General features: G+C 47.8%; 1 protein-coding gene across 3 annotated transcripts in view; it reads right to left on the minus strand.

The window, feature by feature from the left end:
• Positions 1 to 640: 640 nt before the first annotated feature.
• The window catches only part of LOC117808197 (ephrin type-B receptor 3-like), a 34579-nt gene continuing 15709 nt past the window's right edge, over positions 641 to 19510 (minus strand). For 2 of the 3 annotated variants that reach the window (XM_034677784.1, XM_034677777.1), the window contains exons 6-15: positions 19178 to 19340; positions 18672 to 18780; positions 17235 to 17287; positions 16910 to 17128; positions 14954 to 15201; positions 13903 to 14118; positions 11663 to 11812; positions 10033 to 10232; positions 5436 to 5591; positions 641 to 2372 (exon numbers count right to left, since the gene is read on the minus strand). In XM_034677784.1, the coding sequence (XP_034533675.1) occupies positions 2264 to 2372; positions 5436 to 5591; positions 10033 to 10232; positions 11663 to 11812; positions 13903 to 14118; positions 14954 to 15201; positions 16910 to 17128; positions 17235 to 17287; positions 18672 to 18780; positions 19178 to 19340 (1623 nt within the window). In that variant the 3' untranslated portion in view covers positions 641 to 2263. The remainder of the gene's footprint in view (positions 2373 to 5435; positions 5592 to 10032; positions 10233 to 11662; positions 11813 to 13902; positions 14119 to 14953; positions 15202 to 16909; positions 17129 to 17234; positions 17288 to 18671; positions 18781 to 19177; positions 19341 to 19510) is intronic. The other variant, XM_034677792.1, reaches the window with a different exon arrangement.

The raw sequence follows: 19510 nt of genomic DNA on the forward strand, positions 1-19510 counted from the left end.
GAGGCCTGCAGATCCATCTGTCTGTCTGCGTGCCCGGGCTGTTGATCCTGCACTGTTCTAATCACGCAGCAGCCCGAGCTGAGACAGGATGATTGCAGGCCAGACAGGAAATGAAGAGAGATAATGATAGGTCAGCGCGCCGTATGTCTGCGCTCGCTGCATGCAGCGTATCCTCCCAACGCCTGATTGGCTGCTGCATTAATGGAGCTGACGGAGAGAGAGAGAGAGCGGTAGGTTTGGGCTCTGACAGGTCGTCTCCTCTGATGAGGGAGGAGATTAGTGCGTCAGGTTTACTGAAACATCTGCAGATCTTCCACCTGATGGTCTGACGGTCTGACGGTCTGAGGGGGTTCAGAGGATCCTGATGTCTGAGCGATGGTTATAAATAAGTCAGAACAGAGTAAAGCTCAGAGAGGAGTTTGGATGGTTTGGAAGACGATTTGTGTCAGCGCAGGGAGGATGAGGAGGCTCACACACACACACACACACACCTTCATACACACTCTCACAACAATGGACGGAGGGCAAAAGGGCGACACATTAGTACCAGAAATTCAACCATGGGTGATGTAAACTGTTCCTCTCTCCCTCCTCTCTCTGTTCCTCTCACCCTGAATCAAACATGTCACAGCACTTCCTGTTTTAGTCGTTTTTCTTGTTATTTATGGTATTTTTGTTACAAAACATGTACAGGCTGTTTAGAACAACAACAAAAATACAATATCCAATTTATATGCACTTTCTTTTTGTTTAATAATCAGCAATTCATCGGGTGAATCCTCTTGGAAGCTTCTCTTCCCTCTGATTGTTCCAAGTCCGTTTTCCCAAAATGTCCGACAGTCCTTGTGGAGGTGAACGGGTGAGGTACAAATAAATACACAGGGCAGGATGTTTCAAAACTCAAAGAAGAAAATTGATTATTTCTAAATCCAGATAATAGTAAGTAGAAAGTAAGGTGTCCGTCAGGTTCTCTGTTTCTGCATGATGCATATATATATATATCATTTTATATATATATGTGTGTGTGTGTGTGTGTGTGTGTGTACGTCCTAAGGTCATTTTTTGGGTTGAATACAAAAGAAGGTTTAACAGTTGTCCACAGAATATAGCGTAAGGGTTTCAGATATATTTGCTCCTGGTTCAGTTCATGCGTTGACTCCTCACGGTGGCGAGTAGCAGAAGCCGTATTGTACAGTATACTCACATCCGCACATCCAAGCACGCTGAACCACGCACACACTCACACACGCCCGCACACACGTACAAAAAAACACACACAAAAAGGCCAAGTGGTCTTTCTCCAAGGGTCTCCGCGGTCCTCGGCTCCACTTCATCACGCAGAGTGTCCAGTGGGAGGTCTCGGGGGTCCACCGGCCGGTCTCAATCTCCCAAAGTGTGAACGAAAGAAAGCCCAGAAAAGAAAGGAAGGGGGGGTGTGAACCAACGGGAAGAAAACAGGTGATGAGCAGGTGATCCAAAGCTGAGGAACCCTCCTGGGTCAGGGGTCAGGGGTCAGAGGTCAGAGCATCCTGCAGCCAAAACAAGCGTCCAAAAATGTGGCTGCTCTCCTCCGACCCTCCAGACCTCCGTCATCTTCTCAACCTTTTGGCCTCAGCCAGTCCTTCTTCCTCCTCCTCCTCCACCCTCCTCCAGCAAGTGCCCTCGTAGATAACACACCTTCAATATGAAGATGAAGAACAACACGCGTGTGCACGGTAACATATCAGGGAAGAATCGTCCAAAACACCTCAGTCTCTTATTTTGTTTGTTTGTTTTCCACGTTTACTTGGAGTCCGTTCTTTAGTCTGTCCGTCAGAGCCGGGCGGAGAGGAGGTGGAGAGAGGTGGAGGAGGAGGAGCAGAGTGTGACACTTCAGTTACAGGGCTATGGCCAACCTCACTAAAAACACACATGCATGCAAACGTCACCCACACCAGAGCTGGTGAGGCACGCATGGGATACACGGGGCGGGGGGGGGGGTTAACTCCTCTTCCTCTTCCAAAAACACACGAAATCTGATTGGATGGTCAAAGGAACGAAGATGAACTACAAAAAAAGCAGGACCAGGAAATGGAAGCGTCGTGACGTAAAGAAAAACAAAGTCAGAGGCACTGCAAGCCAGTTTCAAAGCGTCTAATTGGCAGAGTTGGGTCAGGCAGCTAGGGTTTTCCAATGGCTCTCTCTGGCACAGTTCCTCGCCCCCCGTTTCCTGTCTTGCTGTCCTTCTTTGACGGCATCGCTGTGTGTGTGTGTGTCCAGCCGCTCACACCTGGACAGGAAGTGTTTGGTTCATCTGTAGTCTCATGTCCTGAATGCTACCAAGAATCTTCTTCTGATGGCCGGCCAACGTCACCCCTATCCGCAGCAGGTCTCTGTGGAGGAGAGGAGAGGAGAGGAGAGAGGGATCAGATCAGAGCAGGTGGTCTGGTTATAAAACATGAAGAAGACAAACATCACATGACTGCAGGAGAACACAGTTTCATCCTGAGGTAAACAGACAGGTGGGAGAGGAGTGGAGCGGCTGCCCATAAAACCAGGGTCCTCATCCAGTGACTGTCGGTCTTAATGCAACATGCTTCTGTCGCCCGGCAGGTGGACCAGAGGAGAGGATTCACAGGACCATAATGTGACGGTTAATGATTAAAAAGAGGCTCTGCTACTGTGCAGCAGCTGGCCCGCTTCACACCAGCCTGTCGGTTAGCTAAAGACACAACAGCAGAGAGATACGAGAGCGTTTCCTCTGCAAGGAGAACAAGAGTCCTGCTCTGTGAAGCTAACTCTGAAGTTTCTCTGTGCTTAGAGACAAACTTAAAGACAGTCAGACACGCTGCTGCAGTGAGTGCACGGCTTTATCCTCAGAGAGAGGCTGCAGTCGTCCGGTTGACTTCCCCACATCCTCTAACAGGCCGGGAGCACACGCCTGCTTCAGCTGCTGTTAGTTAGAATAATCCAATCAGCACTAAATCTAAAATAATATCACATGAACCTCTCCGCCCCGCTCACATCTTTGATTTCCCTCGCTGCTCGCTGAAAGAGAGAGCAGCGTCTGGGGCGGTGATTAGCTGACCGTCCAGGCTCTGCAAACACACACACACACACACACACACACACACACACACACACAGATACCAGATAATCTAATACCACACACAGACGGCATACTCTCTGCTTGTCTCAATGACTTTGTGGCTCCGTCTATTGTTGTGCAAAGAGTGTGCGACTACACACACAAACACACAAACACACATTACGTGCATGACGGCACACCAACTCCTCTCCGCTCCTCTGTCCTCTCCAAAGAGCTAAATCAGGGGGCATCGCTGCAATCTCACAAATAAATGCTGTTTTCTGTTTTTTATTCATCCCCCCATCAGAGCAGCGGCGGAGGATGAAATGATAATAAATGGGCGCCATTAGAGGAATTACTGGCCATTAAGGGCAGCAGAGAGCCACAGTACAGCACACCTGTCAGCCCGGCCAAATTGAAACAAATTACCCCCCCCCCCTCCATCGCCTCCATCGCCTATTATGTTACTAATGAGGATAATTTATTTATCATTATAATCCTAATTCATTTATTTGATCATCACTACCCGCTCCTTTCCATGATTTCCATTACATCACTTCCTGTTTGTAAACACGGCAGAAGGCGGGTGATTGGTCAAGGTTAACTGAAGGTCGTAGCCATGGAAACGGGCTGAGAACTCCGTCCATGATGTGGACTGATAGGGGTTTGTTGATTGTGTATCTGACGTGGTCACCTCGTCCTCATCCTGATTACATCATCCTTCTTATTCAGACACTGATCCTGATTGGTCGATGACATCGACAGATACAGGAAGTGCTCTCTGCACTCCAACCTAATCACTCACTGATCTCTTAGGGCAAGGAAATCCCACAGTGTCTCATTCCACTGCAAAAAACTCCAATTTTAAGATTTGTCTTCAAAATGTCAAATCATGCTTCATACAGGCGACATTTACCTGACCATCCAAATACAACACCTGATTTAACATTTCAGGTCTTTATTTTCTTTTTTTTTTTTTTTTTTTTTTTTTTTTTTTTATTTTTTTTTGGTTTTTTTGGCTTTATTGGATAGGACAGCTGAAGATTGACAGGAAATGTGGGGAGTAGAGAGCGGGGGAAGACATGCAGGAAATGGTCAACCGGCCGGGAATCGAACCGGCGACCCCTGCGACGAGGACTGTAGCCTCTGTATGTGGGGTGCTTAGACCGCTAGGCCACCAGCACTCCCGCAGGTCTTTATTTTCAACACGCTGCAGAATCAGTTAATATGTGTCTGTGTCTCCTCATCAGAGCTCCTCTACCAGAGACTCCCTCTCTACTTATTTATGCTGCTATACGCTTAGACTGCTTAGCTTCATATTAATCATCATACCTAAAGTCTCTAAAAGTAGTATGGGAGGTAGAGCCTTCAGTTATCAGGCCCCTCTCCTTTGGAATCATCTACCAGTCAGGGTCCGGGAGGCAGACACCCTCTCTACTTTTAAGAGTAGGCTTCAAACTTTCCTTTTTGATAAAGCTTATAGTTAGAGCTGGATCAGGCTTGGACCAGGTCTTAGTTCTGCTGCTATAGGCTTAGACTGACACACTGGGATCCTGTCTTTCCCTCTCTCTCCTCTCTCTGCCTGTCTCTCACTTTAACTCTTCCTGTCCCATTAAAGTTACTAACCATAGACCTTTCTGGAGTCCCTGAGCTCCCTTGTCTCGTAGGTTCCTCTGGATCTCTGCTGTAGATTCCTTTATTGGGGTCTGTCATTCATCCTTTCTTTCTTTCTTTCTTTCTTTCTTTCTTTCCTTCCTTCCTTCCTTCCTTCCTTCCTTCCTTCCTTCCTTCCTTCCTTCCTTCCTTCCTTCCTTCCTTCCTTCCTTCCTTCTTTCTGTCTTTCTTTCTTCCTTTCTTTCATTTCTTCTTCCTTTCCTTCTCTCCTTTCTTTCCTTCTTTCCTTCTTTCTTTCAATCCATCCTTCTTCCTTCCTTCTTTCTTTCCTTCCCTTTTTTTCCTTCCTTTCTTCTCTTTCTTTCATTCCTTCTTTCTTTCTACACTTCACTCTTTTCCTTTCTTTCTCTATTTGTTCTTTCCATGTTTCTTCATCCTTTATGTCTCCTTTTCTCATCCCATCCTTTCCTTCTCTCCCCACTATAATCTCTCTCTCTCTCTTCATCTCCCTCTATCCCTCTCTCCAACACGGTCTCAGCAGATGTGTATCTAACATGAGTCTGGTCCTGCTGGAGGTTTCTGCCTGTTAGAGGAGGTTTGGTTTGGTTCATGGTGGATTAAGATGAGATCAGATTGATTAATTCTCATCCCGTCTGATTTATCCTCATGACTGTTTTTAGGAGGTCCATCTTTGAACCCTGATTGGACTCTCAGACTCGGCCCTGATTATCTGGATCCCCTCCCTCTCACTCACTCTGCTGTCATTTGGGCCACCAGGTCAAACGAAGCGAATCCGGCGTTGACGAAGTTGTCACGGTAGCGGCTCATCTTGATGGCGTCCAGCCAGTCCCCCACAGTGGTGAAAGTGGTATAGTCTGGCACACAGCGGTCAAGCAAGGGCTGGGAAACCCTACATTTAGGAGCGGGGGGGGAGAAACAGAGAGAGAGAGAGAGGGTTAAGGTCGTCACTCTACTGCCTCTAACGGCTCAACCTCACCCCAAACGCCCCCCGCTGAGCGCCACCTCTCCATCTCTCCACCTCTCCTCCCTTCTCCTCTCCTCCTCCTGTAGGGAGGTGTGTGCAGGTCGGGGGGTTTGTTTTGGGGACTGGAGAGACTGGCTGGAGGCTCGGGTGGTGGATGTTGGCGCTGCAGCTGGTGAGGCGTGATGTGTGTGTGTGTGTGTGTGTGTGTGTGTGTGTGTGTGTGTGTGTGTGTGTGTGTGTGTGTGTGTGTGTATATTAACAGATGTCAGATCTGCTTGTGAATGATGACTCAGCACATGGTGGTTCATACATTGAGGATCAGAGTGTTGAGGCTGTGTGTGTGATCAGTGCTTCTATTAAAGAGCAGGTGTGGTAGTAAACATGTGGGCTGCTGCTGCTGCTGCTGCTGCTGCTGCTGCTGCTGCTGCTGCTGCTGCTGCTGCTGCTGCTGCTGCTGCTTCACGTGGAAGATGCATCTAATTGGCAGCATCTGTGATACGAGGACGCAGAAAGTCCCATGATTATAGAAACTCTGCAGATATATCTGGATCACTCTCTTCCTGTTTCTGGTTTCATAAAAAAAAGGAAGAAAATCTCTGAGCTGCTCTTTAAAAACATCCCAAAATATGTTTTCAATTTCATCTTTGAAAACTGGATTTGTTTTTTCTGGTCCGCTCAGACCCGATCTGGGAACTTGAACTAAACTGGCAGGTTATGAATATTACTCCTCAGAGAACACTGGTGTTTCTTTTGGACTGTGAAGTCTCTGGGTTTGTGGAAGTATGCGTTCTTTGGAGGAGGTTAAAGAAAAGGAAATATGGCGGACAAACCCGAGGAGGTGCAGAGACAGCTCAGGGAAAAGATCCACAACGACAGAGAACGATCTGTGGTGCTGTTCACAAGTCTGACTCCTGATCCTGCTGATGCTGCTGTGTTTAACTCAGCATGTGTGTGTGTGTGTTAAAGGTGTGTGTTCCTGCACACCTGTTGACAGCCCAAACAGGCCTCTCTAAAGAAAAAGCAAACCCCTGTTCTGATCAGCGCTGCAGATAGAGAGGCCACCTTGGGAGTTTTAATAAAACTGTGCTACAACTCAGAGTGAAGTGGAGCGGATGAAGAAGAGTGGAGGTGGAGGTGGAGGTGGAGGAGGGGTGGAGGAGGAGAGGAGGAGGCAGGGAGGTGAAGGAGGAGAAACAGATGAGGACTGAAAGAGCAGCTCTGTCCTCCCTCCTCTCTGCTCTCTGCTCGGCTGATCCCTGTCATCCTTTTTGATGGCATTAGATTCATTAACAATTAAAAGAGGAATGGAGAGAGAACGAGGGAGAGAGAGAGAGAGGCATGGAGAGGTGGAGTTAATAACAGTGATACAGAGGCTCCATTGAGTGGTGTAGATGGAGTGATTTTTAATAAGGCCTGCTCTTCAGAGCCCCGAGGCCTCAGGCCGTCGTTAACACCAGACTCTGGCTTCTCTTAATGGAGCATTGTTAGCGCTCGCTCTCTGACGCCGGCTTCAAACGGCTCCACAGCGAGGCCGGCCACATGTTCGCCACGGGCAGGACCGCGGCGAGGGAGCGGGGCGTGCATGAGACGGAGAGACGGTTACACGCAAGCCCAGCTCAAGGACAACGGAGGGGACTTTTACAGTTCTGAGATCTGAGGGTGAGATCTGGAAGAACTGAGAGGGTTGGAGGGGAGCGTGGAAGTGACTTTAATCAGGGCGAGGTCGGCCGTGAGTTTGTTCAGACGTATAAATACCTCAGGACAGTTATTGACTTCAAATCCAACTCTGAGGCTAACTGTGTGGAAAAAGGCTCACCAGGAAACGTGCACACCTCCACATGGATCAAAGCATTAAGACCATGTTTCATCATGCTTTCATTCAATCTGTCTTCCACGGTTCTGTAGTGTCATGGGTTGATCATACATCTTTAAATGGTCCAGCTGGTTGATGAGCGACCTGTGTTTTAAACAACCTTTGCATTGTGATTTCAAACTCCTTCAATCCGGGGGACGGCTTCTTAGTCCCTGGGTGCAGAACAGCTTTGTCCCTGACCTGAACAAACTGTAGTGATGTCTTTGCACAGACTCAAAACTCTAATTTTAAGACCTAAGTCCTGCAGCCTGTTTCCCCAGCTGTGCATAAGTTGTGTCTTAAGTTAGGGTGTAAAGTCCTCCCTAATCTAAATGTTGACACCAGTTAGTTTGTAACTTAAGTTGTGTCTTAAGTTAGGGTGTGAAGTCCTCCCTAAACTACATGTTGACACTAGTTAGTTTGTAACTTAAGTTGTGTCTTAAGTTAGGGTGTAAAGTCCTCCCTAAACTAAATGTTGACACTAGTTAGTTTGTGACTTAAGTTGTGTCTTAAGTTAGGGTGTAAAGTCCTCCCTAAACTAAATGTTGACACTAGTTAGTTTGTAACTTAAGTTGTGTCTTAAGTTAGGGTGTAAAGTCCTCCCTAAACTACATGTTGACACTAGTTAGTTTGTAACTTAAGTTGTGTCTTAAGTTAGGGTGTAAAGTCCTCCCTAAACTACATGTTGACACTAGTTAGTTTGTAACTTAAGTTGTGTCTTAAGTTAGGGTGTAAAGTCCTCCCTAAACTAAATGTTGACACTAGTTAGTTTGTAACTTAAGTTGTGTCTAGGGGTGCACTGATCCTACTTTCTAGGTCCTGATACTGATATTGATACCTGGGCTTTGGTATCTGCCGATCCGATCCTGGTATTGATTTAACAATCTCTCTTCCTTAATGTGAGGATAGAATCATGCTTTGGTAACTTCAGGCTTTTCTGACCTTGTAAACAAAAATAAAGTTATCATTATTCAAGAGATTCTAAATGTGTACCAGCAGTCTGCTGAGTTAATCTTCATAACCAATAGATGTTGTAAACACAGAAAAGCATAGAGCTGAGATGAATAGATCTGCCATATGGATCAGCACTATATATCGGCCCCTTGTCACGATATCAGATCTGAGTCTGATCTGGGCGATATCAGATACCAGGATCGGATTAGTGCATCCCATAGTTTGGTTTCACCACAGAGACGTAATGTTCATCTTAACTAGCAGACCGTCCTCTCCACTGTAACTTGCTAAATGCTGCAAAGTGCTCTGCTCATGGTGGATTAAGATGAGATCAGACTGAGTCCTGTCTGGAAGATGGGACTGGATCTGATCCGGTCTTGATGTTGGGTCTTTGTTGATAATAGAACATAGAGTCTGGTTTAGAGGATAACATTTGTAGGGATTATATAAATAAAGATTGATTGATATCTAACTGGCTGTAAAACAAACGTACCTCTAAATACAAAGACCCCTGCCCCTGACTGAATGTGTTCCTGTGTCAGTAACAGAGACTCCACCGTGTGAGCGTCTCTGGATCTCCTCCCTTTGACCTTCGGTGCAGCGGAGCAGAGACGGCGGCGACACGACAGCCAAAAGACTTTCCTCCCAGACACTGAGCTCACCTCCAGCCACCCTTCACTGGCGACCAGGCTGACAGTATCATCTCTCACTCTTCCCTTGTTAGGTCTGTCGGCAGGAGGCCACCTCTCCGCTGGCCCGTTTAAAATCTCGTTAGTGGCTAATTAAAAGGCGCTCCCGACTCCTTTTGCATCGCCCTAATCGAGCTAATTAACCGCAAGCTTAATCTTCCAAGAACGTCACTCCGGTGGCCAACCGAGACCCTGCGTTCCCCCCTGAGCCCCAAACCAGGATTGTCTGCGGCCCTCCCTCAGGACACACAGACCCTGTTGCAGGGACCGGTAGGTAGGTCACCCCTCCCTCCCCGCCGCCGCCGCCGCTCCAACTCTGCCACCTTCACTCCTCACAGTCTTTCCAAGAAACAGGTTGCAGCACGAGGTAGAGCAGCTAAATGTAGATGTGACATCATTGATCGAGCTCCCGGTTGGCGGGGGAGTTGCTTTAAGGGCTTTATTGAGCGATGGTAATTTGGATTTGCATAATGGCCCTGGCTGCGTTTGAGAGAACTGGAGAGTTGTATGGGAAGAAATCTGCACTTTATAGGTGTTCAGAGATTGTTAGAGCTGAGTCAGAGCGGCTCACACACGCCATATAAACTGGGAGAAGGAATATTTGCACAGAGGAGATTATTACAGGCAAATGAAACAGCTCTGCTTGTAATCTCACGGCCAAGAAGTCAAGTGTGTGTGATAAACGAATGACCTTTCACCGAGTCCAGCACGCCTGCTTCAGGAACTCTATCCAGGGTTTTTAGAAAGCCAGGAGCACAGATATCAAACAACAGGATCAGATTTAGACGATGAAGCTACTTCTATAACTCCAGCAAACCCACAACAAGCTGCTTCCTGTCAGTGTGTCAGGACTCATGAGGCTCCAACTCACCCGGTGGACTGTGCGCTGTTGGTGACCACCTTCAGGCTGGCGGCATTGCGGATGAGTTTATCCAGCGTGGCTACGATCTGAGTGAATTTGGGTCGCAGGTTCCTCTCCTTCACCCAGCAGTCCAACATGAGCTGGTGCAGCGCAGTGGGGCAGTCCATGGGTGGGGGCAGTCGGTAGTCCTGCTCCACGGCGTTTATCACCTAAAGGACGGGGCGACAGAGAAATCACGATCACTTCTACTCGCAGGAGGAAGAGTCGGCGAGGAGAGGCGGGGCTAAGAGAGCGATAGGTCAATCAAAGAGCAGGTGAGGGGAGGGCGGGGGGGAGATAACTGGGAACAGGCTTCAGGGAACACAGAGAGAGATTATCTCTGAGTGGGAGTCGTGGGTGGATTTGAAGAGAGAGAATAGCTTTTAGGCAGGAACAGCAGAAGTGGGTGAAATCTATTATCATTTTAAATATCAGCATGTTTCATCTTCAGAACGTTTCACTGCTCTGGAATATTCCAACAGAGAAGCTCTTTAACATATTAAACATGACACACACACACACATACACACACACACACACACACACACACACACACACACACACACACGTCCCATCATCAGTCAATTTTCAAAAATAGAACATTTCTTTTCACTGTTATGCCGATGAAGTCCAGATCTACCGGCCTTTAACCTCAAGATCCAATGATGCTGTTAGAAATGTGCTTGACTGCCTGAACGATGTTAAGTCCTGGATGGCTGCAAACTTTCTGCACTTAAATGGTAATAAGACAGAAGTCATGATGTTTGGATGTGGTCCAGCAGTCTTTCCAGCTGGTTTTCTGTCCCCCCTTTACACCAAACATCCAGCCATCAGTCAGGAGTCTTGGTGTAATATTTGATGACAGGTAAGCTCAGTTGTTAAAAACTGTTTTTATCAGCTGAGGATTTTATCAAAGTAAAGGGGAACCTGCCACAGAGAGATGTGGAGACAGTAATCCGTGCTCTTATTAACAGTCGACTGGTTACTGTAACTCTCTGTATCATGGCCTGGACCACTCATTATTGCACCGCCTGCAGCTGGTACAAAACGCTGCTGCCCGTCTCCTCACTGACAAACACAAGCGTGAGCACATATCCTCTGTCCTAGCTTCTCTGCTCTGGCTCCCGGCTGCTTTTAGAATAGATTTTAAAATGTTATTGTTTGTTTTTAAAGCTCTTAATGGCCCCCAGTACCTGACCCAGCTTCTCCAATATCAGGGCCCTGCCAGGACATTGAGATCATCTGGTCAGTTGCTATTGGTCACTCCCAAAACCAGGTTAAAACCAGAGGTGAGCGAGTCTTGGTGGAGGCTGCTCCTCAGCCCTGGAACAACCTGCCCCAACAGATCCTCTCTTAAGACTCACCTCTCCTCCCTGGCTTTCAATCAAGGCTGAGTGGACATCTGGCATAATCTGAATTAAATCTTAATTGATTTTATTCTATCTTATTTTATCATACATGTGCACTGTTTACATATGTTAGTATTGTATTGTATGCTATGTTTGTCATTTGTGCTGCTTCTGATCTGTGCAGCACTAAAGTCAACCCCGGTTGTTTTAAACATGCTCTATAAATAAAGTTTGAGTTGAGTTGAGCTTACATCTTGATTGCTCATGTCCCAGTACGGCCGCTCGCCGTACGACATCACCTCCCACATGACGATGCCGTAGCTCCACACGTCGCTGGCAGAGGTGAACTTCCTGTAGGCGATGGCCTCGGGCGCCGTCCAGCGGATGGGGATCTTGCCGCCCTGTGGATATGCGAATGAGTAGGTGAGCATGAAATACTGGAGGGATGGATCACAAACACAGAGTCACACACACATACAAGAGGAAGAGAGAGGGTGAGAAAAAACACAGGCTAAGGGAAATGCTGATGCACAACACATGGGTGCATGCGACCCAAACAGCACACACACACACACACACACACACACGGTTAGTAAGACAGGTACAGAGGAGGACACACACATGAGGCTGAATATTTAATGTGCTACAGACAAACGTTTCAACATCAATACATCATCATCATCAGCGTTTAACCTTCACTCAAACTGTCCCTGAAGAATTAGAGAGTTAACTGATGTGATGTTCAGTGATGCTTGTTGGTAACTTCAGCAACTTGAGTCTATGTGCCTTATTTAGATCATTTTGTAGAGATAGGAGATTTAATCAAATCAAACATCCCTTTAATTGTCCTGCTGTCGTTGATTGGTGCAGCTGATTGGAGCCACTGAGCGTGTGTGCTGAAAAGAAGGCTCTGATCTGAGCAGGACAGATTCTCTGACCGTAGTCTTTTTGTAGTTTTATATTATTTTGTATTAATTTTAGGAAAATAGAAATATCTTTCTTTAGTTAACAAGCTCATAAAGACCAGAGAGGAGCTTTGTGTTTGTGAACGGTCTATAATTTGAATAAATGATCAGTTTATTATTCCTTTAACTTTTAGAACACATCCACATAAACCTGTTTTAGAAAGCACGAGTCAGAAACATCACGTCCTGCAGAAAGAGTCCTGGAAATCTGACAGATTATTTATCTCCTCAAGGTCATCAAACACGAGCTCTCTGATCAACGGGGACGAAGGTCAATCAATCAATCAATCAATCAATCAATCAATCAATCAATCAATCAATCAATCAATCAATCAATCAATCAATCAATCAATCAATCGATCAATTCATCAATCAATCAATCAATCAATCAATCAATCAATCAATCAATCAATCAATCAATCAATCAATCAATCAATCAATCAATCAATCAATCATCCATCCATCCATCCATCCATCCATCAATCTTTATTTGTATCGCGCCAAATCACAACAAACATTATCTCAGACTCTTTTACAAACAGAGCAGGTCTAGACCACTCTATGTCAAATCCTGAACAGAGACCCAACACCAAGACCAGATCAGACTCAGTCCGACCCCACCTTAATCCACCATGAGCATTACACCTCACAGCATTTAGCTAGTTACAGTGGAGAGGACAAACTTCCTTTAACAGGCAGAAACCTCCAGCAGGACCAGACTCATGTTAGACACACATCTGCTGAGACCGTGTTGGAGAGAGGGATAGAGGGAGATGAAGAGAGAGAGAGATGATAGCTCTAATGTTTATCTCATGTTTGACGCGTCTCTCAAAGACAAAGCAACACACCTCCAAATCTCACTTTACTGAACAACAAAGAAGACCACTTTCTCTGAACAGCTCATTTTATGATTATCAATATCTGAATCGCTGTCGCTCGTTTGCACTTCAAGAAAAGAGCGTTCAAACTGCACTCTTATTAACAAAGCAGAACCAGTCTAACACCAGAGCACTTCATTCAGAACACTCGTTTGTACGCCTTCACCTCCTTCTGCCAGCAGTGCATGTTTGGTCATGTCAGAATACGAGACAGTCGTTTATTTCTATCAGACATTCAATTCATTCAGTCAGCCACAGATCCTGTTACATCTCTGGAACCTGCTGCATGCAGAAACACGTCCGGGGGAAAGTCTTATGATGTTAAACTTCTCAGGTTTTCAGATATTTGACCCTGAAATGCTGCAAATTCTATTGAAGCTGCACTGCATTCTTTAAGGCTATAATAGAAGTGTTACTGTAATATTAATGCACCTCAAACATTCAGAGTCAGAGTGTACTAGGTCCTGACGTGTGAGCAGGTTTGACTCTGAACCTCTCTGTTCTGCAGAGTTTTGGAGTAAACAGTGAACAGAGTTAACCTGATGCTGATTCATTGATGTGTGAAACGTCACGTGTTGCACCTTTAAACATCGATTTCTAACATGAATACTCAGACATGATCACACTCAGAGCTCCGCCTCCACTCACCAGGGAGCTGGTGTACGTGGGGTCCGTGGCGTCGTCCTCCAGGAAGCGGGACAGGCCGAAGTCCGACACCTTACACACCAGATTACTGTTGACCAGGATGTTCCGGGCGGCCAGGTCTCTGTGCACGTAGTTCATGTCCGACAGGTACTTCATGCCCGCTGCAATACCCCGCAGCATGCCAACCAGCTGGATCACTGTGAACTGCCCGTCGTTGAGCTGGCAGAGGAAGAGAGAGAATCACAGAGGTGAGCTGGACTGTAGATCAAGGTGTGACAGGAATACAGATTTATACCTTTATGTGTCCTCACGCTCTGTTTCCAGGATCTCTGATAAAACTTCAAGCTTTAAAGTCTCTTTCAGCTCTATCTTCTCCTTTCTACCTCTTCTCTCTACTTCTCCTCTCTACCTCTCAGCTCTATCTCCTCCTCTCTACCTCTCCTCTCTACCTCTCCTCTCTATCTCCTCCTCTCTACCTCTCCTCTCTACCTCTCCTCTCTATCTCCCCCTCTCTACCTCTCCTCTATCTTCTCCTCTCTACGTCTCCAATCTACTTCTCCTCTCTACCTCTCCTCTCTACGTCTCCTCTCTACTTCTCCTCTCTATCTTCTCCTCTCTACCTCTCCTCTATCTTCTCCTCTCTATCTCCTCCTCTCTATCTCCTCCTCTCTATCTCCTCCTCTCTACCTCTCCTCTCTGCCTCTCCTCTCTACTTCTCCTCTCTACCTCTCCTCTCTACCTCTCCTCTCTATCTTCTCCTCTCTACGTCTCCTCTCTACCTCTCCTCTCTACCTCTCCTCTGGTTCTGCAGCAGACTGACGGATGTGACTCTGACGTCAGGTGGAGCGTTCTCTAAATGTCAGCGTTTACCTCAGATCTGTTCAAACTGCTGCAGAGCTGAAGGAGAGCTTTAAGGTTTAGAAGAAGATGAGATATCTAAAAACACGATGGAGCAGATTGAGACGAGCTCACTTGTTGGAAAGTGAATTATTGATCAAATCAGAGAACAGTATCTGAGGTCTGAGCTGGATTCACGAGTCTTAGTCTGTCTCACCCTTAGAAACGAGTCCAGCGCTCCGTTCTCCATGAACTCAGTCACGATCATCACCGGCCGGCTCTTGGTGACCACGCCTTCCAGACGGATAATGTTGGGGTGGTCGAACTGGCCCATGATGGACGCCTCAGACAGGAAGTCCCGCCTCTGACGGTCAGTGTAGCCCACCTTCAGAGTCTTGATGGCTACAATGATCTCCCTGCGCCCGGGCAGCTTGAGGCGACCGCGGCACACCTCACCGAACTCTCCTGCGAGAGCCAAGGTGGACAGCAAGAGGAACAGGAGAGATGGAAGGAGAGTGAGAAACAGGGAGGGGAGAGAGGCATGACGGTAGAGTGGAGGAGAGTGGGGGGAGAAGAGGGGAGAGGGAACAGTTAACTGGTTAGAACCAAGGAGCCAGGGAGGGGTAGCAGGAAGTGGGACAGAGGGGGGGGACTGCAAGAGAAGCCAGGTCTCTAGGCCAGAGTGGATGGATGGATGGATGGATGGATGGGGGGGAGCAAACAGGGCCGGGTGCTGTTACACTACGATTAAAGGAACAGCCGGATGAGTGTGAAGCGGGATGAACGAGTGTGAGGAAACGCAAGGTGAAGCAGGGCGACAGGGTGAGAGGGGAGGGAGGAGGAAGGGGTGAGAGTCGGGGGTGAGGCTAAGCATCAGAGGGGGTGGAGTAGTGAGCACAGGAGGAGGAGAAAGGCGGAGAGAGAAGCTTGGGGGTTTTGGGGGTCGTGGACGCTTTATGTTTAGAGTCTACACCAAGCGTGAGCATGAAGGCGATGAGAGCGGCGTGTCGTGATCGCAGGCCATAAAGTGAGGGGTGAGAGGGTGAGGGATGGAGGGATGGAGGGATGGAGGGATGGAGGGATGGAGGGATGGGAGGATGGGTTTTAGGAAGGGGAAGAGGAGATGAGGAGGGGGGGGACAGGGGAGACAGGGGTTGAGGGTTTGTCACTTTAAAGGCGTATGCTGGGGGGCGACGGGTTTCAGTAGTAGCCTCAGCAGCAGAAGAAGAGCTCTGGAGGGAGCAGCAGCAGTAAGTAGCAGAAGCAGAAGTAGAGACTCCCATCTCTGCCAGCACCACGTCCTCCACTCAGACACAAGCTAACACAACTCAAGTCCTGCAGCTCTGAGCAGATTATCAGTTACATCAACAGATTTAAGAACTAGAACTACAACATCAGACGTCAGGAGGGGAGCTAAGGGAGGGGACACAGTGACACAGTGGAGACGATGCTAGGGTCAAAGGTCACATGTAGTCATCCAGGAGAAGCTCTCTGTCATACAGAGGTTCTGAAAATACTGGACATGGTTCAGAGGTGGACAATCCTGGAAACGCTTTGATATCTGAGGCTCCATCCAGACCGGAGCAAGACTCCAGGAGGGTTTTAAAGACCCCACATTGAGGACTGAGTCTGTAAAGCTTGGTTCATTACTCCCAACAGGACAATCAGAAAGTGTGTGAATGCATGTGTGATTACTCAGAGTTACATCTTGCCTCTATCTGTGGAGAAGTTTAAAAAATGGAGGCAAACAAGTGAGCCAAAAAATAATAAGGCTGCAGGAGATAAGGGAAAATACACATTTTCATTTGGACAGGATTAAAACTCCCTGAGAGGAATGAACCGGGTCTGTGTGGAGCTGCAGACTCACATTGTTCAAACTTTACTGACATTAAGAAAAAGTTTTAATCAGCAGGAAACCATTCCTGCTTCTTTTCACTGAATGAACATCCAAACTCATTCCAGGATTGAGCTCCTTTTTCAGGATTTGAGTGACATGATGAACCGTCCACATAAAGGGGGACAGGACTGTGAGTCTAACTCAAAGAGGACACACTGATGTTTAAACACAGAGTGCTGGAGACGTCTGTAAGACTGAAAGTGGGATCCTAAGAGGTGGCGAGTGTGGGAGGGGTGGGAGCAAGGAGAGGGCTAGCGATGAATTGAGTGGAAGTACCGCTTGGTGTGAAGTCCTCTAACGGTATGGCCTGGAGGTGACTAGCAGCCTTCCCCCTGTAGCTCAGGAGCTTGGGTGGGTTACCTGCGCCAATGACCTCCTCGATCTTCACGCAGGACACGTCGATCTCCTTGGCGAACTCGCGCACCGCCTCGTTGGGGTCCTCGTAGGTGAAGGGGTCAATGTAGACCTTCATTCCCGGCGTGACTATGGGGGATTCAGTGGCAAGAACAGGAAAGTGAATACGAGCCGCCGAGCAGACCTTTTAAAAACAGCTTTCTTTTGAAACAATGCTTGAAAGGAGCCGCTCGGCAGAGAGACTTACTGTACTGCTGCAGCTTCTCTGTGTACTCTGACTCGGAGCCGTTTCTCTGCTTTCTGTAGAGAGAGTTGGAAAAAACAAAGTTAGTCATGGACTCGACGCAGCGGGGAGCGAGTACAGCGAGGAACAAAGACAGGAGGAGAAAACAGATCCCTGATAATGTGTGTAAAACTGCAGCTGAAGATGTCTCTCTCTCTCTCTCTCTCTCTGTCTCTTTGGAAGCGGAGAACACGCTGCAGATAGAGATTGGATCAATGCCTGCCGGTAAACCGATTCATATTTAGGGACTGAAACTGGAAACAAAAGGAGAGAGGAGCTTTGTGTGAGGCGGCGACACACACAAACACTCCTGGTTTCTGCAGAACCGGCAGCAGAGACAAAGCAGACTCAAACCGCAGACTCAGCTGTGTCCCTGCCCTGCAGACATCACGCTCACTTCATCACACCGAGTCTTTCTTTGAATTCTTCTCCTCGTCCTCCTGCGTGTGACGGAGCGAGGGGGCGGGGCTCTTGAAATGACATGTTAATGTGCTTCTTTTGTTGTCTAAGCAGTAACCAGGGCAATAATACCCGCCGGTCATTTGCATCTTATTTCAAATTCTAATTCTGATATGCCGGAGCTGAGCGTTTTGTACGATGACTATTTCTCCTTCTTCTTCTTCTGTGGTGGTGAAAGCTGCGGCGGCGGCTCAGCCAGGACCCTGAGAGAGACACAATGTAGTGGTGTGAAAATAGAAGAGAGCGTGGAGGCAGCAGGGAGCAGAGAGGAGGGGAGCAGGGAGATTATTATTCAGTCGAGCGTGACTGATGCTCACGCTTGTCAGCCGCAGCCTGAGCTGGCTCGTGGAGGGAGCCCAGTGGGCGCCAGTCAGCGGTGGGCGCCAACCTTTCACACCTATATACACACAAGCAGTGCATTTGCGGCTTGACAAATGAGTGGTAGAAGGATAAACGAGTGCGGTTAGACCCGGCTGAAGCTCTGTCAGACTTTTTGAAAGGTCTGAGCAGCCGCTCACGTCTGCCCAGTCAATTGGGCCGAGCAGACAGGGACGCATCTGGGGCTCTTTGTGGTCGGGCGACTGCAAAGATGATTCTGAGTGCTGGGCCATGAGGGCAGGCCTATCAGGCCCAACAGCTGCTCCACCACGCTGTGTCCAGAGAGCAGAGGAGCAGTCCGCCAAAGCTGTTTACTACCCACACATTCAGAGGACTAATCTGGAATTCAGTGGCCTCACAGGTGGCAGAAAGACTGTCGGGGTGGTTTGGAGGACATGCAAACAGAGTCCACATTTTAACATTCCTCAAATGTTTTTTAACTTCAAGGGGAAGTCAAGAGTTTCAAGTCTTTGCTGCTCCAAGAAAATCCTTTCTTCAAATCCTTTCTCACTAAACTGTTTCTCATCTTTCATGAGATCTGACGGATCTGAGCTGTTCACTGACCTGAGGCAGACGATGGCGATGACCACAACTGCAATGATGAAGACCAAGATGGTGGTGGCCGTTCCCACGATGAGAGGAAGCTGCTCCTGCCACGACTTTGGAGAGTCGGCTTCAGAGAGACAGAAAGAAAGAGGACGTTCAGAGAAGTTCACAACATCAGCTGAGACACGTTTCTCTTCCTAAAGAGCGGGCCGACTCGAGGAGCTGAAACCATCCCATAATATCCTGTGGTTAAGTTCCTGCAGTCTGCAGAATGAAGAGTATTTTGTAGAGATTAAGGCTGATTTTAAAGGAATGAAAGATTCCATCAAAGCAGAAGTCCTCTCCTCTCCTTCACTTCTTTAGCACCACAGAAACATTCACAGTAGCTTCTCTCTCTGTGTAAGCTTTTGAGCCTCAATTATGTTCAAAGGCTTATGCACAGCACTTTTATAGAGGTAATGCTGCTAAGCCTGAAATATCCTAACATATCCCTGGGTAATGAAGGAGGGACTGGAGGGACGTACCTTGCAGGTTGGTGCTGAAGTCCGCCGGGCTGCTGTAACGTCCGTATCCGGCCACTGTCCGTGCTCGGACCTGCACCACGTACGGCACGCCGGCCTTCAGACCTTCGATGCGGGCGGTGCTCCGCTGGGCCGTCATGGTGTGAGCGATGGCCTCGCCCTGATCCTGCAGAGGAAGAAACAGGGATCAAAACACACAAATATAAAGAGAGGGACAGTCAAGAGATCACATCTTCACAGATCTCTGGAAGACACTGAAGGTTTCTAACTTGGAAAAGAAGGAGAATAAGATGGAGAGATGGAGGTAGAGGTGTAGGATGGAGCATGCATGAAAGG

The sequence above is a fragment of the Notolabrus celidotus genome, chromosome 2 (genome assembly GCF_009762535.1).
Source record: "Notolabrus celidotus isolate fNotCel1 chromosome 2, fNotCel1.pri, whole genome shotgun sequence".
In the NCBI taxonomy this organism is placed as follows: Eukaryota; Metazoa; Chordata; class Actinopteri; order Labriformes; family Labridae; genus Notolabrus; species Notolabrus celidotus.